Below are 20890 nucleotides of genomic sequence, written 5' to 3'. Positions count from 1 at the left end.
TTTTGGCCTTTATGTATTTGTAGAAGCTCTTTGGGTTCTCCTTTGCCTTATCTGCCAAAACAACCTCGTGTCCCCTTTTTGCCCTCCTGATTTCTCTCTTAACTCTACTCCTACACCCCCTATACTCTACAAGGGATTCACTTGATCCCAGCTGCCTTTGCATGTCATGTGCCTCTTTCTTCTTCTTGACCAGGGCTTCAATATCCCGAGTCATCCAGGGTTCCCGACTTCTGCCAGCCTTGCCCTTCACTCTAAGAGGAATGTGCTTACCCTGAACCCTGGTTAAAGCACTTTTGAAAGTTTGCCACTTACCAGCATCCCTTTGCCTTCCCACAGACTCCCCCAATTAACTTTTGAAAGTTCCTGCCTGATACCATCAAAATTGGCCTTGCCCCAATTTAGAATTTTAACTTTTGGGCCAGACCTATCATTCTTCATAGCTATCTTAAAACTAATAGAATTATGGTCACTGGTCCCAAAGTGATCCCTCACTTTTGTCACTTCTTGACACTTCTGTCACCTGCCCTTCCTTATTTCCCAAGAGGAGTCGGGCCATCCACATACTGAATGAGAATACGATAGTGATGGAAAAGGATGAGTGGTGTCCCAAGGGTAAGGTGTTGGATTGGGGGAAGGCTAACTTTCGTGGGATTAGGCAGAAATTGGCAGCTCTTGATTGGGAGAGGCTGTTTGAGGATAAATCCACATCTGGCAGGTTGGAGTCTTTTAAGGAACAGTTGTTAGGGCTACAGGACAGGCATGTGCCTGTAAAAAAGGATAGGAAAGGTAGGATTCGAGAACCGTGGATAACCAGGGAAATTGAGGGACTGGTCAAAAAGAAAAGAGAGGCGTATGTTAGGTCCTGGCAGCTAAAAACGGAGGGAGCTCTGGAGGAGTACAAAGAAAGTAGGAAAGAACACAAACAGGGAATTAGAAGGGCAAAAAGGGGTCACGAAATGTCCTTGGCAGACAGGATTAAGGAGAATCCCAAGTCATTTTATTCAGACGTTAGGAACAAAAGAGTTGTCAGGGAAAAAATCGGACCTCTCAGGGACAAAAGTGGGGAATTATGCTTGGAGCCCAAAGAAGTAGGGGAGATCCTAAATGAATACTTTGCGTCGGTATTCACAAAGGAGAGGGATGTGTTGACTGGGAGTGTCTCGGAGGGGAGTGTTGAACCGTTGGAGAAAATCTCCATGACAAGGTATGAAGTGTTAGGCTTGTTAGAAAATATAAAGACTGACAAATCCCCAGGGCCTGATGGAATCTATCCAAGGCTGCTCAGGGAGATGAGAGATGAAATCGCTGGGCCTCTGACGCAAATCTTTGTCTCGTCACTGGACGCAGGTGAGGTCCCAGAGGATTGGAGGATAGCTAATGTGGTCCCGTTATTTAAGAAGGGTGGGAAGGATAACCCGGGTAATTGTAGGCCTGTGAACTTGACGTCCGTGGTGGGGAAGTTGTTGGAGAAGATTCTTAGAGATAGGATGTATGCGCATTTAGAAAGGAATAAACTCATTAACGATAGTCAGCATGGTTTTGTGAGAGGGAGGTCATGCCTCACTAACCTGGTGGAGTTTTTTGAAGAAGTGACCAGAATGGTTGACGAGGGAAGGGCCGTGGATGTCGTCTATATGGACTTTAGTAAAGCGTTTGACAAAGTCCCTCATGGTAGGCTGGTGAAAAAAGTTGGATCTCATGGGATAAAGGGGGAGGTGGCTAGATGGGTGGAGAATTGGCTTGGTCACAGAAGACAGAGGGTGGTAGTGGAAGGGTCTTTTTCCGGCTGGAGGCCTGTGACTGTCTTGTCTGGAGACAATACACATCTTTTTAGCCTGTCTTGATGCTCTCTCCACTCCCATTGTTTTGTTTCTTAAAGACTGGATTAGTTGTAAGTATTCGCATTCCAACCATTATTCATGTAAATTGAGTCTGTGTCTTATAAGTTCTGTTTGTGAACAGAATTCCCACTCACCTGAAGAAGGGGCTCAGAGCCTCGAAAGCTTGTGTGGCTTTTGCTACCAAATAAACCTGTTGGACTTTAACCTGGTGTTGTTAAACTTCTTACTAGTGGTGTTCCGCAGGGCTCTGTATTGGGACCTCTGCTGTTTGTGATTTATATAAACGATCTGGAAGAAGGTGTAACTGGGGTGATCAGTAAGTTTGCGGACGACACAAAATTGGCAGGACTTGCAGATAGTGAGGAGCATTGTCAGAAGCTACAGAAGGATATAGATAGGCTGGAAATTTGGGCAAAGAAATGGCAGATGGAGTTCAATCCTGATGAATGCGAAGTGATGCATTTTGGTAGAAATAATGTAGGGAGGAGCTATACGATAAATAGTAGAACCATAAAGGGTGTAGATACGCAGAGGGACCTGGGTGTGCAAGTCCACAGATTCTTGAAGGTGACGTCACAGGTGGAGAAGGTGGTGAAGAAGGCATATGGCATGCTTGCCTTTATAGGACGGGGCATAGAGTATAAAAGTTGGGGTCTGATGTTGCAGCTGTATAGAACGTTGGTTCGGCCGCATTTGGAATACTGCGTCCAGTTCTGGTCGCCACACTACCAGAAGGACATGGAGACTTTGGAGAGAGTACAGAGGAGGTTTACCAGGATGTTGCCTGGTATGGAGGGGCTTAGTTATGAGGAGAGATTGGGTAAACTGGGGTTGTTCTCCCTGGAAAGACGGAGGATGAGGGGAGACTTAATAGAGGTGTATAAAATTATGAAAGGCATAGATAGGGTGAACGGTGGGAAGCTTTTCCCCAGGTCGGTAGTGACGTTCACGAGGGGTCATAGGTTCAAGGTGAAGGAGGGGAGGTTTAACACAGATATCAGAAGGACATATTTTACACAGAGGGTGGTGGGGGCCTGGAATGCGCTGCCAGGCAAGGTGGTGGAGGCGGACACACTGGGAACGTTTAAGACTTATCTAGATAGCCATATGAACGGAGTGGGAATGGAGGGATACAAAAGAATGGTCTAGTTTGGACCAGGGAGCGGCACGGGCTTGGAGGGCCGAAGGACCTGTTCCTGTTCTGTATTGTTCTTTGTTCTTTGAGAAATTCCTCCTGGATACACTCAACAAATTTCTCTCCATCCAACCCTCTAATACTATGGCTGTCCCAGCCAATGTTGGGAAAGTTAAAATCTTCGACTATTACCACCCTATGTTTCTTAGAGCTATCTGTAATTTCCTTACATATTTGCTCCTCAATTTCCCGCTGACTATTTGGGGGCCTATAGTACAACCCTATCAAAGTGATTTCCCCCTTCTTATTTCTCAGTTCTACCCATATGGACTCATTGGGTGAACCCTCAGATATATCCCCTCTCAGTACGGCCGTGATGTTTTCTCTAATCAAAAGTGCAACTCCCCCTCCTCTCCTACCTCCTGTTCTATCTTTCCTACAGCATCTGTACACTGGAACATTGAGCTGCCAGTCCTGTCCCTCCCTTAGCCATGTTTCAGTAATTGCTATAATATCCCAGCCCCACGTATCCACCCATGCCCTGAGTTCATCTGCCTTGCCCGTCAGGCCTCTTACATTGAAATAAATGCAGTTTAATCTGGACTTCCCTTGCTGTCTTGCTTTTGCCTGATCTGTCTAGTACTCGGATTGTTATGGGGGATTTTAACTTGACTAATATTGACTGGAATTGTTATAGCTCTAGCTCGTTAGAGGGGTCAGTTTTTGTTCAAAGCGTGCAGGAAGGTTTTTTGACTCAGTATGTAGACAGGCCAACTAGAGGTGAGGCTATATTGGATCTGGTGCTGGGAAATGAGCCAGACCAGGTGCTAGACTTGGAAGTTGGTGTGCATTTTGGTGATAGTGACCACAATTCGGTTACGTTCACCTTAGTGATGGAAAGGGATAGGCATGAACCTCGGGCCAGTGGTTTTAGCTGGGGGAAGGGTAATTATGAGGCTATTAGGAGAGAATTAGGAAACATAGGTTGGACTAGGAGATTACAGGGACTGGGAACGTCCGACATGTGGAGTTTTTTCAAGGAGCAGCTACTGCGAGTCTGTGATAGGTATGTCCCTGTCAGGCAAGGAGGAATTGGTAGGGCTAGGGAACCGTGGTGCACCAAAAAAGTTTCTTTGTTGGTTAAAAAGAAAAAGGAGGCTTATGTTCGGATGAGACGTGAGCACTCGGGTAGTGCACTAGAAAGCTTTAGATTGGCTAAGAGGGAGTTGAAGAGCGAGCTTAGAAGGGCTAAAAGGGGACATGAGAAGACTTTGGCGGATAGGGTTAAAGAGAATCCTAAGGCGTTCTATAGGTATGTCAAGAACAGAAGGTTGGTTAGGGCAAGTTTAGGGCCAGTTATAGATGGCAGAGGGAAGTTATGTGTGGAACCGGAGGAGATTGGTGAAGCATTGAACCAATATTTCTCTTCGGTGTTCACGCAAGGGGACATGAATATAGCTGAGGAGGACACTGGGTTGCAAGGGAGTAGAATAGACAGTATTACAGTTGATAAGGAGGATGTGCAGGATATTCTGGAGGGTCTGAAAATAGATAAATCCCCTGGTCCGGATGGGATTTATCCAAGGATTCTCTGGGAGGCAAGAGAAGTGATTGCAGAGCCTCTGGCTCTGATCTTCAGGTCGTCGTTGGCCTCTGGTATAGTACCAGAAGATTGGAGGTTAGCGAATGTTGTCCCATTGTTTAAGAAGGGGAACAGAGACTTCCCCGGGAATTATAGACCGGTGAGTCTCACTTCTGTTGTCGGCAAGATGTTGGAAAAAATTATAAGGGATAGGATTTATAGTTATTTGGAGAGTAATGAATTGATAGGTGATAGTCAGCATGGTTTTGTGGCAGGTAGGTCGTGCCTTACTAACCTTATTGAGTTTTTGAGAAAGTGACCAAGGAGGTGGATGGGGGCAAGGCAGTGGACGTGGTATATATGGATTTTAGTAAGGCGTTTGATAAGGTTCACCATGGTAGGCTTCTGCAGAAAATGCAGATGTATGGGATTGGGGGTGATCTAGGAAATTGGATCAGGAATTGGCTAGCGGATAGGAAACAGAGGGTGGTGGTTGATAGTAAATATTCATCATGGAGTGCGGTTACAAGTGGTGTACCTCAGGGATCTGTTTTGGGGCCACTGCTGTTTGTAATATTTATTAATGATCTGGATGAGGGTATAGTTGGGTGGATTAGCAAATTTGCTGATGACACCAAAGTCGGTGGTGTGGTAGACAGTGAGGAAGGGTGTCGTAGTTTGCAGGAAGACTTAGACAGGTTGCAAAGTTGGGCCGAGAGGTGGCGGATGGAGTTTAATGCGGAGAAGTGTGAGGTAATTCACTTTGGTAGGAATAACAGATGTGTTGAGTATAGGGCTAACGGGAGGACTTTGAATAGTGTGGAGGAGCAGAGGGATCTAGGTGTATGTGTGCATAGATCCCTGAAAGTTGGGAATCAAGTAGATAAGGTTGTTAAGAAGGCATATGGTGTCTTGGCGTTTATTGGTAGGGGGATTGAATTTAGGAGTCGTAGCGTTATGTTGCAACTGTACACAACTCTGGTGCGGCCGCACTTGGAGTACTGTGTGCAGTTCTGGTCCCCACATTACAGGAAGGATGTGGAGGCTTTGGAGAGGGTGCAGAGGAGGTTTACCAGGATGTTGCCTGGTATGGAGGGGAGATCCTATGAGGAGAGGCTGAGGGATTTGGGATTGTTTTCGCTGGAAAGGCGGCGGCTAAGAGGGGATCTTATTGAAACATATAAGATGATTAGAGGTTTAGATAGGGTGGATAGTGATAGCCTTTTTCCTCTGATGGAGAAATCCAGCACGAGGGGGCATGGCTTTAAATTGAGGGGGGGTAGTTATAGAACCGATGTCAGGGGTAGGTTCTTTACCCAGAGGGTGGTGAGGGATTGGAATGCCCTGCCAGCATCAGTAGTAAATGCGCCTAGTTTGGGGGCGTTTAAGAGATCCGTAGATAGGTTCATGGACGAAAAGAAATTGGTTTAGGTTGGAGGGTCACAGTTTTTTTTTAACTGGTCGGTGCAACATCGTGGGCCGAAGGGCCTGTTCTGCGCTGTAATGTTCTATGTTCTATGTTCTATGTACTGACACTGCCTTTACTACTTAATGTGCTCTCTTTAACTTCTGTGCTGTCCTCAACCTTCTCTTCTGTCTCCCTACTGCTTTGGATCCCACCCCCTGCCAAACTGCTTTAAACCCTCCCGAGTGGCTCTAGCAAATCTCCCCGCCAGGATGTTAGTCCCCCTCCAGTTCAGGTGTAACCCATCCCTCTTGAACAGGTCACCCTTTCTCCAGAAAAGATCCCAATGATCCAAAAATCTAAATCCTTGTTCCCTGCACCAGCTCTCATGCCACACATTAGAGTCATAGAGTCATAGATTTTTACAGCATGGAAACAGGCCCTTCGGCCCAACTTGTCCATGCTGCCCCTTTTTTAAACCCCGTAACTAATCCCAATTGCCCGCATTTGGCCCATATCCCTCTATAACCATCTTATCCATGTAACTGTCTAAATGCTTTTTAAAATACAAAATTGTACCCGCCTCTACTACTACCTCTGGCAGCTTGTTCCAGACACTCACCACCCTCTATGTGAAAAAATTGCCCCTCTGGACACTTTTGTATCTCTCCCCTCTCACCTTAAACCTCTGCCCTCTGGTTTTAGACTCCCCTCCCTTTGGGAAAAGATATTGACTATCTAGCTGATATATGCTCCTCATTATTTTATAGACCTCTATAAGATCACCCCTCAGCCTCCTACGCTCCAGGGAAAAAAGTCCCAGTCTATCCAGCCTCTCCTTACAACTCAAACCATCAAGTCTCGGTCGCATCCGAGTAAATCTTTACTGCACCCTTTCTAGTTTAGGCTGGGTAGACTGGGACTTTTTTCTCTGGAGTGTAGGAGGCTGAGGGGTGATCTTGTAGAGGTCTATAAAATAATGAGGGGGCATAGATCAGCGAGATAGTCAATATCTTTTCCCAAAGGTAGGGGAGTCTAAAACTAGAGGGCATCGGTTTAAGGTGAGAGGGGAGAAATACAAAGTGTCTAGAGGGGCAATTTTTTTACACAGAGGGTGGTGAGTGTCTGGAACAAGCTGCCAGAGGTAGTAGTAGAGGCGGGTACAATTTTGTCTTTTAAAAAGCGTTTAGACATTTACATGGGTACGATGGTTACAGAGGGATCTGAGCCAAGTGCGGGACTAACTTAGAAATTTAAAGAAAAAGGGCAGCATGGACAAGTTGGGCCGAAGGGCCTGTTTCCATGCTGTTAATCTCGATGACTCTTTACAATCTATATCAATGATCCACAAGCAGGGACAAACTGTAACATAGCCAAATGTTCTGACAACACGAAAATAGGTGAGAACGCAGGCTGTCAGGCTGTGATGAGGAGATAAAATGTTTACAAATGGATATTGACAGGCTCGGGGAATGGACCAGAGTCTGGCAGGTGGAGTTTAATGTGGATAAATGTGAGGTTATCCATCTTGGCTGGAAAAATGAAAGGACAAATTACTATTTAAATGGGAAACAGATTCAAAAGATGTCTGTGCTTCTTCAGAAGAATTCTTCAAAAATACGGAAATACAACAAAACATACTCCAAATTATAAATCAAAGAAAGGGTTTAATAAAGAAATATAATTTCTTCAAACTTGGGGCCTCGCCCCGGGCCACTCCAAACTCCCCACAATTCGACATAGTTTCTTATTTATAGTGCATCAGCTGGTCAGCTGACTATCACATCACTCTGTGATTGGTTCACTGGGTCAGCTGACCCTTACATCTTGTTCCCACTGGTCACATTACATCCAATACAAAGTTGTCACCGGTTACACTCTAACAGAGGGATCTGGGTGTTTTTGTGCCTGAGTCTCAGGAGGCAGCTGCAGAATGTTACAAGGAAGACAAATGGAACCTTGGCAAAGGGTTGAGAGTATAAAAGTATAAAAGTAGTGAAGGGTTGTTACAATTATACAAGGCATTGGTGAGACCACACGGAGCATTGTGTTCAGGTTTGGTCACTTTCTTTGCGGAAGGATGTGGTGACACTGGAGGCGGTTCAGGAGAGGTTCACTGGTTTGATTCCAGGTTTGAAGGAGCTGTTGTATGAGGAACGGTTGAGGAGCTGGGGCTTGTACTCACAGAGGAATGAGGGGGGATTTGATTGAGGTATATAAAATGCTCAACAGGATTGATAAAGTAAATGTTAACCAAATGGTCTCCCTTCTCGAACAGTCCAAGACAAGAGGTCATATTTGTGGAGTAAGAGGGGGGAGGTTCAAGACAGCGATATGGAGCAGCTCCTTCTCACAGAGTGTTGTGAATCTCTGGAACTCACTGTCCCAGGGTGCAGTGGATCCAGAATCAATGAATTCAGGAAAGAGATAGATAAATATTTGTTCAAAACCGGGAGAAATGGCTGTGGGGAAAAGGCAGGGAAATGGAGTTAGGATGAGATGGAGATCAGCCATGATCATACAGAAAGGCAGAGTGAGCTCGAAGAGCTGAACTGCCCCCTCACGCTCCCAATTCCTACGTTCCTATGTCATCAGGTGCAGCTCTATCCACGTAGAGTGGGAGTCAATGCATAACAAAAACATGAAGCCTATGAATGGTCCTGTAGAGTCCGCATGTACCCGAATCCATGGCTTTCCTGGCCATCGCCAGGGGTGTAAGGAAGCTGCCAGTGTGCTTCCTGCTTTTCCCGGCACATTCTACATGTTTTGACCAGTTTACCGATGTCCCTGTCAATTCCAGGCTACCAGACAAAACTTCTCACTCGCATCTTCATGTCTGGTACACCTGGATGGCCATTAGGAAGCTTTTGAAGGATCGGCTTTTGAGCGGGACATGGGATAAGTACCCGGGATCCCCACAGGATAATGCCATCTTCCATGCTGAATGCTGGGCATTTTGTCACATACGGCTTCAGGTTCGACATTACAATTATGCCCATCCCCTGCAGTTTCCTTCCCCAACCTATGCCACCTAAATCTCACCTAATCGCATCATAATTTCCTTTCCCCCAGCTATAACTCTTGCCCTTTGGTATATACCTATCCCTTTCCATTGCTAAGGTAAACGTAATCGAATTGTGGTCACTGTCACCAAAGTGCTCACCTACCTCCAAATCTAACACCTGGCCTGGTTCATTACCCAGTACCAAATCCAATGTGGCCTCGCCTCTTGTTGGTCTATCTACATACTGCGTCAGGAAGTTTTCCTGCACACATTGGACAAAAACTGACCCCTCTAAAGTACTCGAACTATAGCTTTTCCAGTCAATATTTGTAAAGTTAAAGTCCCCCAGTACAACTACCCTGTTACTTTCACTCCTATCCAGAATCATCTTTGCAATCTTTTCCTCGACATCTCTGGAACTTTTCGGAGGCCTATAAAAAACTCCCAACAGGGTGACCTCTCCTTTCCTGTTTCTAACCTCAGCCCAAACTACCTCAGTAGACGAGTCCTGATCAAATGTCCTTTCTGCCACCGTAATACTGTCCTTGACTAACAATGCCACACCTCCCCCTCTTTTAGCTACTTCCCAGCACTTCCTAAAACATCTAAACCCTGGAACCTGCAACAACCATTCCTGTCCCTGCTCTATCTATGTCTCCGAGATGGCCACAACATCGAACATGTAATGTTCTCAAAGAATTCCACCAAATTAGTCAAACATGACCTGCCCTTCATGAACCCATGCTGCATCTTACCAATGGGACAATTTATATCCAGATGTCTCGCTATTTCTTCCTTGATGATAGATTCAAGCATTTTCCCTACTACAGAAGTTAAGCTAACCGGCCTATAGTTATCCGCCTTTTGTCTACCTCCTTTTTGAAACAGTGGCGTCACATTTGCTGTTTTCCAATCTGCGGGAACCACCCCGGAGACCAGCGAATTTTGGTAAATTACCACTAGTGCATTTGCTATTTCTCCCGCCATCTCTTTTAGTGCCCTGGGATGCATTCCATCAGGACCAGGAGACTTGTCTACCTTTAGCCCCATTAACTTGCCCAACACTATCTCTTTCGTGATAATGATAGTTTCTCGGTCCTCACCTGCCATAACCTTCCTGTCATCAATTTTTGGCATGTTATTTGTGTCTTCCACTGTGAAGACCGACTCAAAATACCTGTTCAATGCCTCAGCCATTTTCTCATTTCCAGTTATTACATCCCCCTTCTCATCCTCTAAAGGACCAATGTTTACTTTAGCCACTCTTTTTCATTTTAGATATTTGTAGAAACTTTTACTGTCTGTTTTTATATTCTGAGCTAGTTCACTCTCATAATCCATCTTAGCTTTCTTCATAGAATCATAGAATCCCGACAGTGCAGAAACACGCCATTCGGCCCATCGAGTCTGCACCGACCACAATCCCACCCAGGCCCTACCCCCATATCCCTACACATTTACCTGCTAATCCCTCTAACCTACACATCCCAGGACACTAAGGGGCAATTTTAGCATGGCCAATCAACCTAACCCGCAACATCTTTGGACTGTGGGAGGAAACCAGAGCACCCGGAGGAAACCCACGCAGACACGAGGAGAATGTGCAAACTCCACAAAGACAGTGACCCAAGCCAGGAATCGAACCCAGGTCCCTGGAGTTGTGAAGCAGCAGTGCTAACCACTGTGCTACCATATAGCTTTTTTCGTGGCTGTTTGCTGACCTTTAAAGATTTCCCAATCCTTTAGGTTCCCACTAATCTTTGCCACTTTGTCAGCATTTTCTTTCAATTTGATACCCTTTGGTATTTGCTGCCGATCACTTTTCCTGCGTCCTCTTTGTTTCCCCTTTGCATTTTTACTTCCCCTCGAAACGTTCTATTTTCAGCTGATCTGAATTTTTATCTTTTTAAATAAAAGTTTATGACGGGAGATTCATTCATTCTTTTGCGGTACCCACGAGATGAGGTGACTGTTGTCATTGTATATCCGTGGCAGAAGAATATCTTTTCTCCATTGGAAGAACCTGGCCAGGGTTGTTGAGGAACTCCTCACCACTTTGATCTGGTCTGTGGTCCATATCTCAACTCCAATCAGAGAAATACGGATTTTAAATGGTCTGTAATACTGTAAAAGACACAAGTGTGAGTACATCAGGGGTTGGATTTAGCTGAAATGAATGGTCTGGAATGAATGAATGTCTAAATTCAACAAAATTGTGTATCGAATTCTGGAGGAAAATGGTTACACGACTGAAGGAAGCCCTTCTGGACCCATCATATCCGTGAGAACTTCCTGCATAAACAACTAGGCCAGTTCCACTTCCTTGCTTTTGCCCTGTCAGTCTGTGAACCTTGAGTAGAATTGTTCTGTTTTGAGACTGTGGGTGACTGGCAGTGTCTAGCCCACTGATCAGTATAATAACTCCAGGACTCTGCTGTGAAGGAACCATTCTTTTAGTACACAAATGAAAATAAACCATATCCACGAGAATGTGGGAAACACAACAGGTCCCAAGTGAGACCAAAAGGATAATGGACCCACTCAGGGTCTTGCTTTAGACAGGGTTCGGTATACAAGCTTCACCGGATTGGCTAATTACTAATCCCCAGGGAGCTCATATTCAATGCGCCCAACAGGGAGGTCAAGAACAAAGAACAAAGAACAATACAGCACAGGAACAGGCCCTTCGGCCCTCCAAGCCCGTGCCGCTCCCTGGTCCAAACTAGACCATTCTTTTGTATCCCTCCATTCCCACTCCGTTCATGTGGCTATCTAGATAAGTCTTAAATGTTCCCAGTGTGTCCGCCTCCACCACCTTGCCTGGCAGCGCATTCCAGGCCCCCATCACCCTCTGTGTAAAATATGTCCTTCTGATATCTGTGTTAAACCTCCCCCCCTTCACCTTGAACCTATGACCCCTCGTGAACGTCACCACCGAGCTGGGAAAAAGCTTCCCACCGTTCACTCTATCTATGCCTTTCATAATTTTATACACCTCTATTAAGTCTCCCCTCATCCTCCGTCTTTCCAGTGAGAACAATCCCAGTTTACCCAATCTCTCCTCATAACTAAGCCCTTCCATACCAGGCAACATCCTGGTAAACCTCCTCTGTACTCTCTCCAAAGCCTCCACGTCCTTCTGGTAGTGTGGTGACCTGGTCAGTAAGTGATTCCCCATGCAGAGCACGGGGGTTATCACAACCAGAATAGCGGGATACCCTGCCAACTTCAGTTCTTGGAACTCATTAATTATGCACAGATGTCCCACAAGGGACATGTGAAACTTATAAAGACATGACAGACATATAAAGATGGCAAATGCATGGGGATACAGGGTAATTTGATAAAGTGGCTTCAAAATAGGATCAGCTATAAGAGGCAGAGGGTGGTGACAGACGGTTGCTTTAGTGACTGGAAGTCAGTGTCCAGTGATGTACCACAGGGATTGTGCTGGACCCCTATTGGTCATCATTTATATAAATGACATAGGATGACTATGTGGAGAGTAGGATCAGTAAGTTTGTGGTTGACACAAAGATTGGCTGTGTGGTTAACAGTGAGGCAGAGTGTCTTGGGCCACAAGGAGATATAGGTGGAATGGTCAAATGGGATGTTGAGCCCCAGGCCAGAAATTGCAAAGTATTTTGTGAAGTTAGCCGAGACCGTAAGTTTTACATTTGAATTTGGCATCAGGTTAAGCATAAGGCGCTTCACTCCAGGTATGATTCAAGTGACCCACCAGGAAGCTTTTATCAAACAAAGTTTGTTTAAGAACACAGTTAAAGTTACAAATTTATTTATTAGTCACAAGTAGGCTTACATTAACACAACAATGAAGTTACTGTGAAAATCTCTGAGTTGCCACACTCCGGCACCTGTTCGGGTACACAGGGAGAATTTAGCATGGCCCATGCACCTAACCAGAACGTCTTTCCAACTGTGGGAGGAAACCGGAGCACCCGGAGGAAACCCACGCAGACAGTGACCCAAGTCGGGAATCGAACCCAGGTCCCTGGCACTGTGAGGCAGCAGTGCTAACCACTGTGTCACCGTGCTGCCCCGGGTCCCTGGCACTGTGAGGGAGCAGTGCTAACCACTGTGTCACCGTGCTGCCCCGGGTCCCTGGCGCTTTGAGGCAGCAGTGCTAACCACTGTGTCACCGTGCTGCCCCGGGTCCCTGGCACTGTGAGGGAGCAGTGCTAACCACTGTGTCACCGTGCTGCCCCGGGTCCCTGGCGCTTTGAGGCAGCAGTGTTAACCACTGTGTCACCGTGCTGCCCCGGGTCCCTGGCGCTTTGAGGCAGCAGTGTTAACCACTGTGTCACCGTGCCGCCCGGGTCCCTGGCGCTTTGAGGGAGCAGTGCTAACTACTGTGTCACCGTGCTGCCCAATTACTAATTGAAATATAATAAAATATTGAATAAAAAGTTAAATAAAATGTGCAGTAAAATGTTAAAATTAAATTAAAAGGATGAGCATAACTTTTACCAATTACAAGAGACAAACATGGCACAGTATAAACCTTAACAGCTGGCTATCTCTATTGTTCCAAGCCAAACATCATCCCATGGACACACACCCCTGTTCAGACTTGGCACAGAAATGACTACATTCACGTGTTGCTGGGTTTGTAGCTTTGTGACACCGGCTGTGAATTTTGAATGTTGGATTAATTCTCTGAAGCTTTCCAGTCCTGGAACTTTCAGCAAGTGTCTGGAGAAAGAGAGAGAGCGAGACACTGACTCTTCCACCAGCTTCTAACAGCAACTCATTGACAACAGAATTTCCAACCCCAGAGAGGGGGAGCCAAGAGACACAGCTCCCTGTCTCCAAACAGCATCTGAAAAACAGCTGCTTCTCTGTGTCCAGAGTCACACGACATGACCTCTCAATTGTCTCAGCCAATCTCAGTACTCAGCAAGGACCATTAAACTCCCAGAACGCTGCACTCGGCCACATCTAAATTAGCACGGTGCCCATTTTACTGCTCCAGGTATCCTGCCTCAGCAGAAATAAAGGACACCAGTTACTGCCATCCTGGTGCTGACAGCTTCCAGCAACAGCTAGTAACATCCTGCAAAGGAGCAGGGTTAATATCCATTTGGTATCGGCTCAGTGTCATCACAGAGCAGCTAGTGGAAGATGCAATTTACACTGACAAGTGTCAGGTAACACACTTTGGAAGGAGTAATTTGACAAAGATTTACCCAATGAATAGTTGGACAGGAGGAAGTTCTGTGGAACAAAGGGAGTTTGGTGTATTAGTCCACAGATCTCTGAAGGCAGAGGGCACATTAATAGGGTGGTGGAAAAGGCAGAGGGGGCACTCGCCTTTATCAATCGAGATATAGATTACAAAAGCAGGAACGTCATGTTGGACTGGTACAGAACCTTGATGAGGCCACAGCTGATTTGATTTGATTCATTATTGTCACATGTATTGGTATACAGTGAAAAGTATTGTTTCTTGCGCGTTATACAGACAAAGCATACCGTTCATAGAGAAGGAAAGGAGAGAGTGCAGAATGTAGTGTTACAGTCTGTGGTGAACCATCGTTGGTTCCCACTAGATAGTACTGAGCCAGGGTCTGGCCAGTACTACAAGTGTATATATATGTTGCTGTTGGGGTTAGGGATGGGTTGTTCTACTTGTTGCTGTTGGGGTTAGGGTTGGGCTGTTTACACCTTGTATTATAGTTATTGTGGTACATCCCAGTCGGGCTCCGTCTCCTGGGAGAGGTATAAAGGTCTCTGCTCTGTCTGGGACCCCTCAGTCTGGGATCGTGTATATAATTAGTAGCTTCGTTGTTACAGCAAATAAAAGCCTTTATTTCCTGAGCATCTCAAGCCTCGTGTGTGATAATGCGCATCACAGTCATAGCTAGGGTGTCGAGAAAGATCAACTTAATGTGAGGTAGGTCCATTCAAAAGTCTGACAGCAGCTGGGAAGAAGCTGTTCTTGAGTTCACTAATGTATTTTAAGGAAGGAAATCTGCCATCCTTACCCGGTCTGGCCTACATGTGACTCCAGAGCCACAGCAAACTTACTTGCCCTCGTACAACTAGGGATGGGCAACAAATGCTGGCCAGCCAGCGATGCCCATGTCCCACGAATGAATAATAAAAAATAGTCGGTTGGTATGTGATCTCAGACTTTTGTATCTTTTTCCCGACAGAAGAAGGTGGAAGAGAGAATGTCTGGGGTGCGTGGGGTCCTTGATTATGCTGGCTGCTTTTCCTACAGGAAGTGTAGACAGAGTCAATGGATGGGAGGCTACATTCGCGACGTTTTGTAGATCCTTGCGGTCTTGGGCAGAGCAGGAGCCATACCAAGCTGTGATACAACCAGAAAGAATTATTCTATGATGCATCTGTAAAAATTGGTGAGAGTCGTAGCGGACATACCAAATTTCCTTCGTCTTCTGAGAAAGTAGAGGTATTGGTGGGCTTTCTTAACTATAGTGTCGGCATGGGGGGACCAGGACAAATTGTTGGTAATCTGAACATGTAAAAACTTGAAGCTCCTGACCCTTTCTGCTTCGTCCCCATTGATGTAGACAGGGGCATGTTCTCCTTTATGCTTCCTGAAGTCGATGACAATCTCCTTTGTATTGTTGTCACTGAGGAAGAGATTATTGTTGCCGCACCAGTTCACCAGATTCTCTATCCCATTCCTGTACTCTGTCTCGTCATTGTTTGAGATCCGACCCACTACTGTGGTGTCGTCAGCAAACTTGAAAATCAAATTGGAGGGGAATTTGGCCACACAGTCATAGGTGTATAAGGAGTATAGTAGGGGGCTGAGAACACAGCCTTGTGGGGTGTTGAGGATGATCGCGGAGGAGGTGTTGTTGCCTATCCTTACTGATTGGGGTCTCTGTGTTAGGAAGTTCAGGATCCAGTCGCAGTTGAAGACTGAGCTGTAGTCAATAAATAGGAGTCTGACAGAGGTGTCCTTGTTATCTAGGTGTTCCAGGGTTGAGTGCAGGGCCTGGGAGATGGCGTCTGCTGTGGACCTGTTGCAGCGTTAGACAAACTGTAGTGGATCCAGGCAGTCTGGGAGGCTGAGATTGATTTGTGCCATGACTAACCTTTCAAAGCACCTCATAATGCTTCACAAAGACTATTGCGAGAAAGCAGGCTTAGGCTATTGCGTTGGATGATCAGCCATGATCTTAATGAATGGAGGAGCAGGTTTGAAGGGCTGAATGGCCTCCTCATGCTCCTATCTTCTACGTTTTACAATGATGGATGTTAGAACCACCAGCTGATAGTCATTAAGGCACGTTGCTTGGCTTTTCTTAGGTACTGGGATGATGGTCGTCTTCTTGAAGCAGATAGGGACCTCAGATTGGTGTAAAGAGAGGTTGAAGATGTCTGTGAATACCCCCACTAGCTGATCCGTGCAGGATCTGAGTGCACGTCCGGGCCCCATCCGGGCCAGTCGCTTTCTGTGGGCAGATCTGACATCTGCAATGGTGACCCCTGATACAGGTTCATCCAGGGTTTCCAGAGTGGAGGGCGTACCCTCACTGACTTCTTGCTCAAAATGTGCGTAGAATAGTAGTTATAGAACCGATGTCAGGGGTAGGTTCTTTACCCAGAGGGTGGTGAGGGATTGGAATGCCCTGCCAGCATCAGTAGTAAATGCGCCTAGTTTGGGGGCGTTTAAGAGATCCGTAGATAGGTTCATGGACGAAAAGAAATTGGTTTAGGTTGGAGGGTCACAGTTTTTTAAAAGTTTTTTTTTAACTGGTCGGTGCAACATCGTGGGCCGAAGGGCCTGTTCTGCGCTGTAATGTTCTATGTTCTATGTTCTATGTTCTAGAATGGATTGAGCTGATCAGGGAGGGGTGCGTTGGAGCCGGCCATTTTACATGCCTTCATCTTGTAGCCTGTTATGTCTTGCAGACCCTGCCATAGTCGGCGGGGGTCGGTGTGGATAGCCTGGGACTCTAGCTTGGTCCGGTATTGTCTTTTGGCATCTTTGATAGGTCTCCTTAGAGCGTATCTGGCTTTCTTGTATAGGTCAGTGTCACCTGACTTGAACACCTCAGACCTGGACTTCAGCAAGCAGTGGATATCCCTGTTCATCCATGGTTTCCGGTTGGGGAACATGCGGATTTGCTTCTTTGGCACACAGCCTTCTACACACTTACTGATGAAGTCAGTTACTGTAGTGCCGTACTCGTCCGGCCGTCTAAGCCTGCACCGATCATGCCGCCCGACTGAACTAAAACCCCCGACCCTTCCGGGGACCATATCCCTCTATTCCCATCCTATTTGTCAAGACGCCCCTTAAAAGTCACTACCGTATCCGCTTCCACTACCTTCCCCGGCAACGAGTTCCAGGCACCCACTACTCTCTGTAAAAAATCTGCCTCATACATCTCCTTTAAACCTTGCCCCTTGCACCTTAAACCTGTGCCCCCGAGTAATTGACTCTTCCACCCTGGGAAAAAGCTTCTGACTATCCACTCTGTCCATGCCTCTCATAATCTTGTAGAATTCTATCAGGTTGCCGCTCAACCTCCATCGTTCCAATGAGAACAAACCAAGTTTCTCCAACCTCTCCTCATAGCTAATGCCCTCCATACCAGGCAACATCCTGGTAAATCTTTTCTGTACCCTCTCAAAGTCTCCACATCCTTCTGGGAGTGTGGCGACCAGAATTGAACACTATCTTCCAAGTGCAGCCTAACTAAGGTTCTATAAAGCTGCAACATGACTTGCCAATTTTTAAACTCAATGCCCCGGCCGATGAAGGCAAGCATGCCGTATGCCTTCTTGACTACCTTCTCCACCTGCATTGCCACTTTCAGTGACCTGTGTACCTGTACACCCAGATCCCTTTGCCTATCAATACTCTTAAAGGTTCTGCCATTTACTATATATTCCCTATCTGTATTAGACCTTCCAAAATGCATTACCTCACATTTGTCCGGATTAAACTCCATCTGCCATCTCCGCCCAAGCCTCCAACTGATCTATATCCTGCTGTATCCTCTGATGGTCCTCATCGCTATCCGCAAATCCACCAACCTTTGTATTGTCCGCAAACTTACTAATCAATCCAATTAACACCTTACCACCCCCAGAGTTCAGGAATGGTAGAACAGATGAACAGGATATTGACGAACAGTCTAGCTAAGGCCATTCAGAGGAAGGGAACAGTTGGGTGCAGACTTTGTCTGGAATATTGCTGTGGCTGAGAGCTATTCCTCCTAACAGGTGGAATCAGCCGAGTTGCAGCGATTCAGTGCATGGGACATTTAGTTGATGGTTATCCAGCAGCAGCACAGAGACTGGATGAAACTAGCAGAGGAGAACACTCCTACGTTACCAGGGGATAAGGTAATGGTGAAACTCATGACAGGCAGAAAAGGGCCGGGGGTCAAGTGGGAAAGCCCTCAGAGTGTGATCATAGCAGAACAAACATGAGCCCTCATTGATGAGAAGCCCAGGCCACAGTGGCAGCACTGGACTCAGTTAAATCAATATGAAGTGGTAAGTATCAGTGCATCACCCTAGTTGATTTATAATCCTACTGAACAAGGGGTAATAATGGCTCTTGTAGGAGCTTGAGAACTTTGCTGGAGTATTTTGAATTTGTTGATTAGCAATTAGGTTAAGTCAGATAATAGCACAAAATAATCCGGGTAGTATCAGAGGGAAAGAGATAGAAATGAATGAATTGGTGAGGAACTTAATGCGACAAGTCATCAGACTTATGTTTTATAGGGTTGTGAGATCTCTTGAAAAAAGAAGATAAATCAAACCCAAGAGTGAAGACCACTGACAGGACAACGGGACGACACCCAACATTGATGACAAGAAGACAACATCAAGTGTACCGTGACTGTAATGCGAGATATAATTGAATTTTGCTAATTTAACATTGGCCAACGGTGGAAACTTATGAAAGGGGAGAATGATGGCAATTGTTACAATGAATGTATGCGTTTCCATCATTCTAGTACTGAATGTGCAGATATTGGCTCAAACAGAACCAGCATCTAAGATCATTCAATATCTTCCTCAGGAAACACAGGTTCATACTTATATTTGGCACACACAAGGTCATGACATAGTGGGGTTTACAAGTAAGGAGGTAAGGGGGGAGTTTCACAACAGTGAGGCCTGTTCAGGAAGGTTAACTATATGAAGGGATACACACCTATTTATAACCAAATAAGATCAGCTCCGAGTCTAGCTTTACAGCAGCCAGCACCTACACTGAGAGCAGAGAAGTTGTGAGGTTCTGGGAGAAACTTAGGTGGAAGCGAATGTGATTATCGAGTAAGCCTGGGGAGTATGATATGCCTGAACCCACCCAGTAATGACCAGTCATGTCATATAACGTATTGCTTTAGTGAACCATAACACCTATCCAACTTTAAATGCTACATTGGATTTGTGGAGATAGAGCTTACGCTTGGCTGCCTGTCGGATGGAAGAGATCTTGTTACCTTGGAGAAACTTACGCATATATATAAACGCCCTCGCCTGCCAAGACAAAGAACAAAGAACAAAGAACAGTACAGCACAGGAAACAGGCCCTTCGGCCCTCCAAGCCTGTGCCGCTCCTTGGTCCAACTAGACCAATCGTTTGTATCCCTCCATTCCCAGGCTGCTCATGTGACTATCCAGGTAAGTCTTAAACGATGTCAGCGTGCCTGCCTCCACCACCCTACTTGGCAGCGCATTCCAGGCCCCCACCACCCTCTGTGTAAAAAACATCCCTCTGATGTCTGAGTTATACTTCACCCCTCTCAGCTTGAGCCCGTGACCCCTCGTGATCGTCACCTCCGACCTGGGAAAAAGCTTCCCACTGTTTACCATATCTATACCCTTCATAATCTTGTATACCTCTATTAGATCTCCCCTCATTCTCCGTCTTTCCAAGGAGAACAACCCCAGTCTACCCAATCTCTCCTCATAGCTAAGACCCTCCATACCAGGCAACATCCTGGTAAACCTTCTCTGCACTCTCTCTAACGCTTCCACATCCTTCTGGTAGTGCGGCGACCAGAACTGGACGCAGTACTCCAAATGTGGCCTAACCAGCGTTCTATACAGCTGCATCATCAGACTCCAGCTTTTATACTCTATACCCCGTCCTATAAAGGCAAGCATACCATATGCCTTCTTCACCACCTTCTCCACCTGTGTTGCCACCTTCAAGGATTTGTGGACTTGCACACCGAGGTCCCTCTGTGTTTCTATACTCCTGATGACTCTGCCATTTATTGTATAACTCCTCCCTACATTATTTCTTCCAAAATGCATCACTTCGCATTTATCCGGATTAAACTCCATCTGCCACCTCTCCGCCCAATTTTCCAGCCTATCTATATCCTGCTGTATTGCCCGACAATGCTCTTCGCTATCCGCAATTCCAGCCATCTTCGTGTCATCCGCAAACTTGCTGATAACACCAGTTACACCTTCTTCCAAATCATTTATATATATCACAAATAGCAGAGGTCCCAGTACAGAGCCCTGCGGAACACCACTGGTCACAGACCTCCAGCCGGAAAAAGACCCTTCGACCACTACCCTCTGTCTCCTATGGCCAAGCCAGTTCTCCACCCATCTAGCCACTTCTCCTTGTATCCCATGAGCCTTAACCTTCTTAACCAACCTGCCATGTGGGACTTTGTCAAATGCCTTACTGAAATCCATATAGACGACATCCACGGCCCTTCCTTCATCAACCGTTTTTGTCACTTCCTCAAAAAACTCCACCAAATTTGTAAGGCACGACCTCCCTCTTACAAAACCATGCTGTCTGTCACTAATGAGATTATTTCGTTCTAAATGCACATACATCCTGTCTCTAAGAATCCTCTCCAACAACTTCCCTACCACGGACGTCAAGCTCACCGGCCTATAATTTCCTGGGTTATCCCTGCTACCCTTC

At 46.1% G+C, this 20890-nt stretch overlaps 1 protein-coding gene across 1 annotated transcript in view; it reads right to left on the bottom strand.

Moving 5' to 3' along the window:
• The window catches only part of LOC144481080 (disintegrin and metalloproteinase domain-containing protein 12-like), a 359843-nt gene that overhangs the window by 120177 nt on the left and 218776 nt on the right, over window positions 1-20890 (bottom strand). The window contains exon 9 of the mRNA XM_078200726.1: window positions 10925-11091. Within this exon, the coding sequence (XP_078056852.1) occupies window positions 10925-11091 (167 nt within the window). The remainder of the gene's footprint in view (window positions 1-10924; window positions 11092-20890) is intronic.

The sequence above is a fragment of the Mustelus asterias genome, chromosome 1, assembly GCF_964213995.1.
Source record: "Mustelus asterias chromosome 1, sMusAst1.hap1.1, whole genome shotgun sequence".
Taxonomy (NCBI): Eukaryota; Metazoa; Chordata; class Chondrichthyes; order Carcharhiniformes; family Triakidae; genus Mustelus; species Mustelus asterias.
The sequence above is the reverse complement of the archived record's forward strand: the minus strand, read 5'-3'. Positions and strand labels throughout refer to the sequence as shown.